Below are 12,557 nucleotides of genomic sequence, written 5' to 3' on the forward strand. Positions count from 1 at the left end.
TCAAAAGTGAGAGAGTTTAGGACCAGAGAGCACAGCTACAGAATACAATGACATCCCTTAAGGATGAGATGAGGAGGAATTTCTTTAGCTGGAAGGAGGTGAATCTATGAAATACATTGCCAGACAACCATGGAGGCCAAGTTATTGGGCATCACTAAAGCAGAGGTTGATAGGTTCTTAATTAGTAAGATGTCAAAAGTTACAGGGAGAAGGCAGGAGAATGGGGATGAGAAGAAAAACAAATCAGTCATGACTGAATGGCAGAGCAGACCTAATGGGCCAAATGGCTTAATTTGCTCTGTGTTTTATGGTCTTATGATTTCTTCAAGACAACTTCAAGTGAAGGATGCAGGAAAACAAATTACTCCATCTGCACTTGCACTCAAAAGTTTCTAAACTGAAATAATAAGTTGTCCTATATTATTAAGGATATCAATTTCAATGGTAACTCATCAAAATGTAAGTATTCCAGTAAGTGATCTGTGGGGCAGTACGGTAGCATAGTAACGCACAACGCTTTACAGTACAGGCAACCGGGGTTCAATTCCCATTGCTGCCTGTGAAGTGTTTGTACGTTCTCCCTATGACTGCGTTGGTTTTCTCTGGGTGCTCCAGTTTCCACCCAGAGTCCAAGGATGTATTGGTCGGTAGTTAATCGGTCATTGTAAATTGTCCCATGATTAGGCTAGGATTAAATCGGGGATTGTTGGTCAGCATGGCTCGAAGGTCTGGAAAAGCCTATTTCATGAATAACAACTTTTTAAAAATATCTCGATGGCATCCATGTCCTTCTTCACTATGGAACCACAACTAACCCTGAAAAGTTCAAGCTTGTATCAAATTATACTATAACTTCAAGCAAATTTCTTTTCTAGTCATAGTATTCAGTAATCTCTGGTTGTACAAATAGAAAATGTACAGTAGCTGGTACAGTAAGTACTGCAATTCAGACATAAAGGACGACAATAACCATTCAATCTCTCTCAAACACCAGGAAATCTGCAGATGCTGGAAATTCAAACAACACACACAAAATGCTGGTGGAACACAGCAGGCCAGGCAGCATCTATAGGAAGAAGTAGAGTCGACGTTTTGGGGCGAGACCCTTCGTCAGGACTAACTGGAAGAAGAGATAGTCAGAGGTTTGAAAGTGGGAGGGGGAAAACTCCCCCTCCCACTTACAAATCTCTGATTAAATATCTCTTATGCTTTGAACTAAATATTCAATTGCATGAGCTAAAGGACAGTCATTAGCCATTTATGCTTTAATGGTAAACCCATGGTTTAATAGTAAAGCCATGCTGATTTTGATTTCACAAACATTAAACATATTGTTGAGTAACTCATATTAAGGTATAAATTGAACATGAAAAGCAAATTCTAACTTTACATACACAGATTCTTCCATCTCAAGCTTTTTCTTGTTATTCAAGTCTTCTTGTTCTTTCATTCGATCTGCAGCCTGAGCCTGTTTATCTATTTCATTGAAGCTGTGACTCGTTACTTTTTGTGCACCTAAACCAGCCTTCTTAGCACCCAGCTGTTCAAAACAGAAGGAAAAAAGTACAATTAGGAGCACCATACACAATTAAATATTTTCCTTTCTTTCTGTCAAGTTCACTCCCATTGAATTAAATTAAATAATAGGAGTTTAATTGAGATAGCAATGCGTTTAATACATTCAAGTACTATCCTAGAAATACGAGGATTTACCCTCAATTGATCCAGCTCCTTTCATAGTGCCAGAAAGCTGGGAAGAATTAAAACTTATCTAAATTAGGAACACTAATATCAGTAAACAAATATAGACTACTAGACAACAGGGTGATCCGTTGGGGCACCCTTTGAGAGAAGGGTAGTGCAGGCTGATACGACCAGAATGATCATTAAATTTTCCTGAATGCTATTGGTATCGCTTTTCTTTGTAAACTGAAGTAGAAAACCTCAGTTTATTAAAGAAGAATGACACATAGCAAAGCAAATATAGTTGCTCCTCACTTAACGAAGGACACTTTTGATGGCATCATTTCTGGTTTATCAGCCACCCTTGTGCCTCTCATTGTCATTCTGGAGACATGCAGCCCTTTTCATCCCCCATCTCTTCATCTCTTCTGCTGTTTGTTGTTTGTCTCTGATCCTGGAGATGTGTACGCCTCTCCTCTTTCTCTTCTTCTCTCATCCTTTGTTCTCCAGACTCTTTGATCCTGGAGTCATGCAGCCCTGGCCTCATCTGATTCTTGTTCTCTCCCTCTCCTTGCTGCTTCCTGACGACGTTTGGCGTCTTCTCTTGACCATAATGTCCCCCTTCCCTTTCCACGCGGCATAACTGGCTGACCATTTTTTTTTTACCCTGATGCTGTATAGAAGATACGAAGCAGTAACACCAAAGGATGCTGATTATTCTCGATGATGTGGTTGGCGCTCTCCTAAATGGACGTGATATAGTCACCGCTGTCCTTTGACTACAGCAAAGGGTTTTATAGGTGTCTGGAAGTAAGTCATTACAATAAGATTTAATTATCTCTTATTGATGGGTGGCAGTTAGATCTGTCCCAATCCTGCACATGCTGATGGTGATTAGCAGAATGTGACCTCTCGAAATAGAGCTGCCCTGCCCTCTTGCTCCAGTAGGTGTTGCTGCTGAGGCTGGCCGTGCGCATGTGTCGGGCTGTCGCGTCCTGATTTCCACGACGGCCGATCGGGTCTCCGGTGAAAGCCAGCCTTTTGATTTTTGGCGAATGAGCAATTTTATACGAATATATAGCCCTGAACTTTGCCCGCATTCTGTAAGTTAGCACGTTTAAATTTGATTTAGCCAAAAAAAGTGCCGCTGTTATGCACCATTTGTGCTAATTGGAGGTCACAAACAGAGCATGAGAGTTTTAGTATTATATAGATATAGCAAAGGATATACATTAAATGCTTGTTTGCATTACTCATATTGCAGCAGATAACTATATTTTAAAATATTAAATTATAGTCCATGTATTTTTTTCTATTCAATTCTAAATAAAAGTCTAATCCCAAGAAATAGGCAATTGAGGTCAACTAGAGATTAAAAGCTGGTGAGACAAATGTGCAGATTGGCAAACAACAATAAATGCAATTCAGAAGAGCCCAACACTAAACTTCATATTTTCTGTAATATTTTTTGAAAGTTCCAAATTGTTGCCTTTAGTCCAGAATAAATTAGGATCCTGATACAGAAAATGTAATACACGACTTTTTTTCTTTGTAAGATGCACATGTAGTTGGCAGTTTTGTCAAAGCTAATGATGTAGCTTTTTGAATATGAATTCTAAGTAAATCATAACCTGAAATTTTGAAATTAGCCTCCAAATGATAACAACTGATGATGATTCAGGCCCAGCTACCCATAAAGATCTTATTACTGATCTGCACTTTTCTTAGTATTTGTTTCTGCAGGAAAAGGAATCCAGCAGTAGTGATGAAATCAAGCTAATTTAGCATCAAAGCATATTGAAGGAATTTAACAGATAACAAAACACATTTTAACTAATATTTTAAAATGTTTTAAAGAGTGATAAACACGAGAACATATTGTACATTAGACATAAATACAAAAAGTATTATTGGCAAGTCTGTAGGTGACAACAAAATTGATGATGCCACTGATAGTGAGAAGAATAGACCAAGCCACAAAATGATTTTGATCAATTGGCAAGAAAGGTAGAGCAACGGTCGATGAAATCTTAGAAAAAAAGAGGGCTGTAGGTAACCCTAGGTAATTTCTAAGGTAAGGAACTGTTCGACACAGCTTTGTGGACAGAAGGGCCTGTATTGTGCGGTAGGTTTTCTATGTTTCTAAATTTAAACTTGATTAAATGTGAGATAATGCACTTAGAGAGGTTTAATATGGGTAGGATACACATAATGAATGGTAGAGCACTAGGGAGTATTGAGGAACCCAGGAACTTTGGTGTAGGGGTGGACAGTAATGTAGCGGCTAGTGTAATGCTATTACAGCACCAGTGAGCTAGGTTCAACTCCTACCGCTGTCTATATGGAGTTTTATGTTCTCCCCACAACTGCCTGAGTTTCTTCTGGGTGCTTCAGTTTCTTCCCACATTCCAAGAATGTACAGATTAGTAGGTTAGTTGGTCAGATGGGTGTAACTGGGCGGCGCAGGCTCATTGGGCCAGAAGGGCTTCTGTACTGTATCTCTTATAATAAGTAAAGGATTGCTGAAGGCAGCAGCACAGGCAGATAAGGCACACGAGGTTCTTGCCTTCATTAATACATGAGGGAGGGGTTATGGTATAACTTTATAAAACATTAGTGACACTGCAACTAAAGTACTGTGTACACTTCTGAGTGCTAGACATCAGAAGGACACGATTACATTGGAGAAGTGCAAATGAGATTCATCAGGATTTTACATAGAATGGAGAGTTTCAATCTCCTTTGGAATTGGATAGATTGGGTTTGTTTACCTCGGAATTGAGGAACTGAGGGGAGGAAACTGACTGAGGTATACAAAATTACGACAGACCTACCTAGGGTAGATGAAACATTTTCCCCCACAGCAGAAATGACTAACATTAGAGGACACAGGTGTAAGGCAAGGAGTAAGAGCTTTTGAGGGGACCAGAGGAAGAATGTTTTCATCTAGAGGGCGGAAAGAATCTGAGGTGAAGGTTAGTACTCTCACATTATAGATCAATACGAATTACCAAGGTATAGAAAGGCCCGAGACAAAGAAAATATGTGATTGATAGGATCTTCGTCAGCATGAACACAGTGAGTCTAAGGGCATGTTTCTGTACTGCACAATTCTATAGTTCTTCAACTGTACACACAAAAGTTTACAGCTTTTAATTGTTTTTTTAATTAACATTAATTTAAAATCCATTACACATGTAACTGAGTGGATTCAAATTCAAATAATACACAAAATTCTATTTTTAGAGTTAGAGAATTTGTTAGCATGGTATTAAAAGTGGGGCTGTCAATTAATCACTGTTAATGCTCAGTATTTGTACACTCCCTAAAGCTGAGCTCCAGGCTGTTATTGATGCTTTCACTGAAGTGTACAAAAGGATGGGCCTTTCACTCAACAACTGTAACACAAAGGCCGTCTGCCCCTCTGCACTACATTACACTCTACATGTACATGAGCCATGGAAATGTCGATTTCTTTGCATATAACAGGAGGCATACCTTACTGAAAGTAGAAATTCAACATCACCTTCAATATTTGGTTAACTGAGCAAAAAAGCTATTTGAAGGTCATGACCTTAGGTCTAGAACAAAATAAATGATCAATCAGGCAATTGTGATCCCCCCACTTTTCTAAATGGTTCTGAGATCTGTCCAGCAGGCACCTTAGGGTACTGCAAAACAGCATTGAAGTTGGCTGTGTAAAATCTCCCAAGTTCAGTGGAAGGATCATGTCATTTCCCAGGCCAACATCCCCAGTATTGTGGCCTCAGTTACACCCATTCAGGCAAGTTAGGCAAGGCAGACAGTTTACATCCTGGACACTAGATTCTCAAAACAAACAATCTAGTCTGAGCTCTGCCATAGGAAGATTACCAGGTGGACAGCAGAGGAGATTCAAGGAAGTGCTCAAAGCTTCCCTGAAGAAAAAATACAGCAACCCTTTGTTTTCTCTCAAATCAAATAAAGAGCATTCTGAATCAAGTTAAGAAGGTCGAAGTTATGTATTGGGAGCACACAGAAGCCAAGAGCATGCAACGGACTTCCTCACAGACTATACAACCACCAGTCATTCATTTGCCACATTAGCTAAAACATCTGCAGTTTCCATTTTAGCCTCAATCACCATCTCAGAAACCACAAAACAGAGTGGAAGTAAATCAAACACAACGCTAAGGAATTGCCTAGAAAATTAATTGCTAACATAAAACAATTACAAACTAAAACATGAATTATTTAAATGCATTAAATGCATTACCAAACCTAAAGTTTAAAAACATTAACAATGGCTTCTACAGGAAACTTGCAGTTCAGTACTCTGTCTCAGTCATTGGTCAACATTCATCTTCGTATACTTCTGGATTTCCATGGTTAACTGACTGTGTAGAGGTACTGTTTAACAACACCAAATGCTGACAGTTTCAATCTCAAAATAACTGCAAAGTTCAAGTTCTTTTTAAGTACTGATCACAAATCCAATTAAAGCTAAAACCATACAAAAGAAATAACTTGAAATACATACCATTTTCTTTGTTGCAGACTTCTTTTTGGTTATGATAGAGGACTTGACATCTGTCAACAAATCCAAATCAGAAATTATTATGTTTTTCTAATCACACAGCACTTCTCATGAATGTTAGGCCAAATATATTTATTTTATATCATTAAAATGCATTTTCATGCAATAGCAACTATTCTGTATGATACAAAATGCTCAAGGTACAATTACAGATTTACAGGCCCACATTACTAATAAACTATAAATTTGATAATAAAAGTATTTTGTTCTCTTTAAAAGCTCTATATGCAAGCAATAGCAACACAGTGTGAATTGGAGAGTGCCCTTAGCCATAAAAAAATAAGTGCAAAATTATAGATAAAAATTAAAACAAGCATTTCACCAGTTAGTTTCATGGGAAGATAAAACGATGCAAAAGAATTAAATTAACCCTTTCCAGCCACTTATAATAGCACAACTTATAAAGACATCACATGAATACCCTTTCGTGTACCTTATGTTCTTGTAAATGAATAAAGAGAAATATATGGATGAGTTAAGGCATTTAATTAAATAATCTAAAGACTAGTAGTAAGAAACATATGAGAGTAAAATTATATTTGTAGATGAATATTAGTTTTTCCTTCCTGGTGGAAGTACGGGATTAAATAATGTTACGAATTAAGAAATAGCATATGAAAGATTTTGGATGCAAGTTCCGACAAATAATGTTTGCAGTCTGAACAGATAACACAGGCACACAGGAAGGTATTTAATGGTGAAAATGGGGAAGGGTCAACAGAATGGCTGACAAAGAGAGCAACGACAAGGTAAGTGATTACAACCACGAAGAAAGAGAGGGAGCGAGAAGTTCACAAAAGGAAAGGAAAGAAGTGAGAGTAAGTGACTTTCCAACACCCAAATAAAATCATATGCAATGGTTGAAGTGACTAGCACAAGAACATGCAAGCTGGAAAGTGTTAAAATAATCAGTTGATCTTAACTTTTTTCTAAAAAATATTGATAAACAATGAAAACAAGTTCATTTAAAGCATTAAGTCTTTGAGGAGTTAAGTAGCTGTTCTCTCCCAATTCGTGGAATTGTGCCCAAGTCCATCTGTACACTTTGGCTCAGAAAATCGAAGTACCCATTGGTAGATCACAAACACCTTAACAGTCACCTTTGTTAGGTGTGACTCCTGCAGAAACTAAACTCATTGAGTCAGCTAAAATAGGGAAAAACAAATGAAAATTTCTGAGTAACAGCCAAAAACATTTCTTTTCCTCACAATACTATGTACCATTCATTTTAAAACATGGCATTTTTCAATATCAAAAACTTAAAATTACTCTTTAGACATGATATATTAAACATAAACAAATAGTAAAATTCAGCAAGTCTGAGAGTAAAACAAACTTTCCCAAGATGTTGTTAATGTTTTGAGACCAAAAAAAAAATCCAATTATTTACAACCTTCTTAAGTATCTCCACCTAAAAAAGTAATTCATTGAATAATGGTATTACTAGGAAGGTCAAAAAACCTGGAAATGTTTTTTTCTCCCCATTTCAAGATTCACTATTTTAATAATATTCCAAAAAATCATCTCTATTTCAGTCTAGCTTTTTTGCCATAAATTTTTACCATGTTGGGTATATTTTCACTTTAATTCTCATAGGAAAATGTTTTGGGCACCGCAAACAAATATTCAGAACTAGACTGCCATGAAAATAAACAAGAGAAAAATGTGTGGAGTGCCATCCAAATGTTCTGGGGCCTGAAGGTTTGCATCAGTAATATAAATGTAAAAAATTAACTAAACCTGATATAGGCAAAAATTTAGTTTTGTTTTTCCATAAATTTATTCTATTTTTCATGAGCACTTTTTTTTAAATCTCCAAAGGATAAAAAAGTGCTTAATCTTTGGTTACTTAGGCTTTGAGGGCATAAAAGGAAATGGTATTGAATATCAATTTCTAACAGCAGTCCTAACAGTTGTACACCATTGTCTAGCATTTCAGCTATACTTTTCAGTTCAGACTATTAGAATAAAGACGGTAAGCTGGATTTGTGGTATGCAGGCACAATGGCCATACTCCACCTCATGTCTGCTCACCATACTTGCCTTGGAAAATCTACAATTTAAATGGAGAAAAAATTTCTTCTGAAATCCACAAGTTGTAGAGATATAACCATACAACCATATAACAATTACAGCATGGAAACAGGCCATCTCAGCCCTTCTAGTCCATGCCGAACTCTTACTCTCACCTAGTCCCACCGACCTGCATTCAGCCCATAACCCTCCATTCCTTTCCTGTCCATATAGCTATCTAATTTAACTTTAAATGACAACATCGAACCTGCCTCAACCACTTCTGCTGGAAGCTCATTCCACACAGCTACCACTCTCTGAGTAAGAAGTTCCCCCTCATGTTACCCCTAAACTTTTACCCTTTAACTCTCAACTCCTGTCCTCTTGTTTGAATCTCCCCCGCTCTCAATGGAAAAAGCCTATCCACGTCAACTCTATCTATCCCCCTCATAATTTTAAATACCTCTATCAAGTCCCCCCTCAACCTTCTATGCTCCAAAGAATAAAGACCCAACTTGTTCAACCTTTCTCTGTAACTTAGGTTATGAAACCCAGGTAACATTCTAGTAAATCTTCTCTGTACTGTCTCTATCTTGTTGACATCTTTCCTATAATTCGGTGACCAGAACTGTAAACAGTACTCCAAATTTGGCCTTACCACTGCCTTGTACAATTTCAACATTACATCCCAATTCCTATACTTAATGCTCTGATTTATAAAGGCCAGCATACCAAAAGCTTTCTTCACCACCCTATCCACATGAGATTCCACCTTCGGGGAGCTATGCACCATTATTCCTAGATCACTCTGTTCTACTGCATTCTTCAATGCCCTACCATTTACCATGTATGTCCTATTTTGATTACTCCTACCAAAATGTAGCACCTCATATTTATCAGCATTAAACTCCATCTGTCATCTTTCAGCCCACTCTTCTAACTGGCCTAAATCTCTCTGCAAGCTTTGAAGACCTACTTCATTATCCACAATTCCACCTATCTTAGTATCATCTGCATACTTACTAATCCAATTTACCACCCCATCCTCCAGATCATTAATGTATATGACAAACAACACTGGACCCAGTACAGATCCCTGAGGCACACCACTAGTTACCGGCCTCCAATCCGACAAACAGTTATCCACCACTACTCTCTGGCGTCTCCCATCCAGCCACTGCTGAATACATTTTACTACTTCAATATTAATACCTAACAATTGAACCTTCCTAACTAACCTTCCATGTGGAACTTTGTCAAAGGCCTTACTGAAGTCCATATAGACAACATCCACTGCTTTACCCTCGTCAATTTTCCTAGTAACCACTTCAAAAAATTCAATAAGATTTGTCAAACATGCCCTTCCACGCACAAATCCATGTTGACTGTTCCTAATCAGGCCCTGTCTATCGAAATAATTATACATACCATCTCTAAAAATACTTTCCATCAATTTACCCACCACTGATGTCAAACTCACAGGCCGATAATTGCTAGGTTTAGTCCTAGAACCCTTTTTAAACAATATGAACAACATAAGCAAATACGCCAATCCTCTGGCACCATCCCCATTTCTAATGACATTTGAAATATTTCTGTCAGAGCCCCTGCTACTTCCACACTAACTTCCCTCAAGGTCCTAGGGAATATCCTGTCAGGACCCAGAGACTTATCCACTTTTATATTCCTTAAAAGTGCCAGTACTTCCTCTTCTTTAATCGTCATAGTTTCCACAACTTCCCTACCTGCTTCCCTTATCTTACACAATTCAATATCCTTCTCCTTAGTGAATACCGAAGAAAAGAAATTGTTCAAAATCTCCCCCATTTCTTTTGGCTCCGCACATAGCCATCCACTCTGATTCTCTAAGGGACCAATTTTATCCCTCACTCTTCTTTTGCTATTAATATAACTGTAGAAACCCTTTGGATTTATTTTCACCTTACTTGCCAAAGCAACCTCATATCTTCTTCTAGCTTTTCTAATTTCTTTCTTAAGATTCTTTTTACATTCTTTATATTCCTCGAGCACCTCATTTACTCCATGCTGCCTAAATTTATTGTAGATAGCTCTCTTTTTCCGAACCAAGTTTCCAATATCCCTTGAAAACCATGGCTCTCTCAAACTTTTAACCTTTCCTTTCAACCTAACAGGAACGTAAAGATTCTGTATCCTCAAAATTTCAGCTTTAAATGACCTCCACATCTCTATTACATCCTCCCCATAAAACAAATTGTCCCAATCCACTCCTTCTAAATCCTTTCGCATCTCCTCAAAGTTAGCCTTTCTCCAATCAAAAATCTCAACCCTGGGTCCAGACCTATCCTTCTCCATAATTATATTGAAACTAATGGCATTGTGATCACTTGTCCCGAAGTGCTCCCCAACACATACCTCCATCACCTGACCTATCTCATTCCCAAACAGGAGATCCAACACTGCCCCTTCTCTAGTTGGTACCTCTATGTATTGCTGCAAAAAAACTATCCTGCACACATTTTACAAACTCCAAGCCATCCAGCCCTTTTACAGTATGGGCTTCCTAGTCTATGTGTGGAAAATTAAAATCTCCCACAATCACAACCTTGTGCTTACTACAACTATCTGCTATCTCCTTACAAATTTGCTCCTCCAATTCTCACTCCCCATCTGGTGGTCTATAATACATCCTCATAAGTGTTACTACACCTTTCCCATTCCTCCATTCCACCCAAATAGCCTCCTTAGACGAGCTCTCTAAGCTATCCTGCCAGAGCACCGCTGTAATATTTTCTCTGACAAGCAATGCAACACCTCCCCCCGCTTGTCGCTCCGATTCTATCACACCTGAAGCAATTAAATCCAGGAATATTTAGTTGCCAATCACACCCGTCCTGTAACCATGTTTCACTAATAGCCACCACATCATACTTCCAGGTGTCAATCCACGCTTTAAGCTCATCCACCTTTCTTGTAATGCTCCTAGCACTGAAATAAATGCATTTAAGAAATTTTCCACCTCTTACTCTCTGTTATTCACTAACAGTGCAAATAACTTTACTGTTTTCTTTTTCTTCCTTCTCCCCTACATCTGTTCCTACACTCTGGTTCCCCTCACCCCTTGTATCTAGTTTAAATCCACTGGAGCCTCTCTAGCAAACCTACCCGCAAGAATATTTGTCCCCCTCCAGTTCAGATGTAAACCATCGCGCCGGAACAGGTCCCACCTTCCCTGGAAAACTGCCTAATTATCTATAAATTTGAAGCCCTCCCTCCTGCACCATGTCTTCAGCCACTTGTTGATCTGTGCTATCTTACTATTTCTAAACCCGCCTGCACGTGGCACTGGTAGCAATGCTGAGATTGCTATCCTGGAGGTCCTGTCCTTTAACTTGGCGCCTAACTCCCTAAACTCACCTTTCAAGACCTCCTCACTCTTCCTACCCACATCATTGGTCCCTACATGGACCACGACACCCGGCTGCTCACCCTCCCTCTTGAGAATAGCGAGAACTCGATCCGAGATATCGCGGACCTTGGCACCAGGGAGGCAACAGACCATCCGGGATTCTCGACCTCTTCCACAGAACCTCTTATCTGTCCCCCTAACTATCGAATCCCCTATCACTACCGCTCTCCTCTTTTCCCTCCTTCCCTTCTGAGCTGAGGGTCCCGTCTCGGTGCCAGAGACGCGACCACTGCAACTTATCCCTGGTAGGTCGTCCCCATCAACAGTATCCAAAACAATGTACTTATTATTGGTGGGAATGGCCACAGAGGTGCTCTGCTCATTCTGTCTACTCCCCTTCCCTCTCCTGACAGTCACCCAGCTACTTGTCTCCTGACTCTTAGGGGTGACTATCTCCCTGTAACTCCTGTTTATTTCTGCCTCTGCCTCCCGAATGATCCGAAGTTCATCCAGCTCCAGCTCCCTAACTCGGTTTGTCAGGAGCTTCAGCTGGATGCACCTTTTACATGTTAGCTAACTTTCAGAAAGGATATCCTTTATGTATTAGAAGATATTTGCAATTTAAGAATACTGCACATTTGATAAATTATCGATAAATACACTTACTTGAAGCTTTTCAAATACATTTTTAACATTACTTTAAAAAGTATACAAATCTAAAGAGCTACACAAATTACCTACACAAGAATACACTGAAAAAGTACAGCAATGCTAAAACTAAATAAAGTACCTAATGCTTCCTTAGGAGACACGCTGAGGCAATCAACATTTGGCCCATGCTCCGGCTCACCTTTAAAAGAAAGCATTCATTAACAATCACATTTTCATGGTTCACAG

At 38.9% G+C, this 12,557-nt stretch overlaps 1 protein-coding gene across 4 annotated transcripts in view; it reads right to left on the bottom strand.

The window, feature by feature from the left end:
• arfgap2 (ADP-ribosylation factor GTPase activating protein 2) overlaps positions 1-12,557 on the bottom strand; it is a 73,335-nt gene that overhangs the window by 20,440 nt on the left and 40,338 nt on the right. For 3 of the 4 annotated variants that reach the window (XM_063058013.1, XM_063058012.1, XM_063058015.1), the window contains exons 7-10: positions 12,451-12,510; positions 7,360-7,404; positions 6,203-6,252; positions 1,395-1,540 (exon numbers count right to left, since the gene is read on the bottom strand). In XM_063058013.1, coding sequence (XP_062914083.1) covers positions 1,395-1,540; positions 6,203-6,252; positions 7,360-7,404; positions 12,451-12,510 — 301 coding nt within the window. The remainder of the gene's footprint in view (positions 1-1,394; positions 1,541-6,202; positions 6,253-7,359; positions 7,405-12,450; positions 12,511-12,557) is intronic. The other variant, XM_063058014.1, reaches the window with a different exon arrangement.

Source organism: Mobula hypostoma, chromosome 9 (genome assembly GCF_963921235.1).
Source record: "Mobula hypostoma chromosome 9, sMobHyp1.1, whole genome shotgun sequence".
In the NCBI taxonomy this organism is placed as follows: domain Eukaryota; kingdom Metazoa; phylum Chordata; class Chondrichthyes; order Myliobatiformes; family Myliobatidae; genus Mobula; species Mobula hypostoma.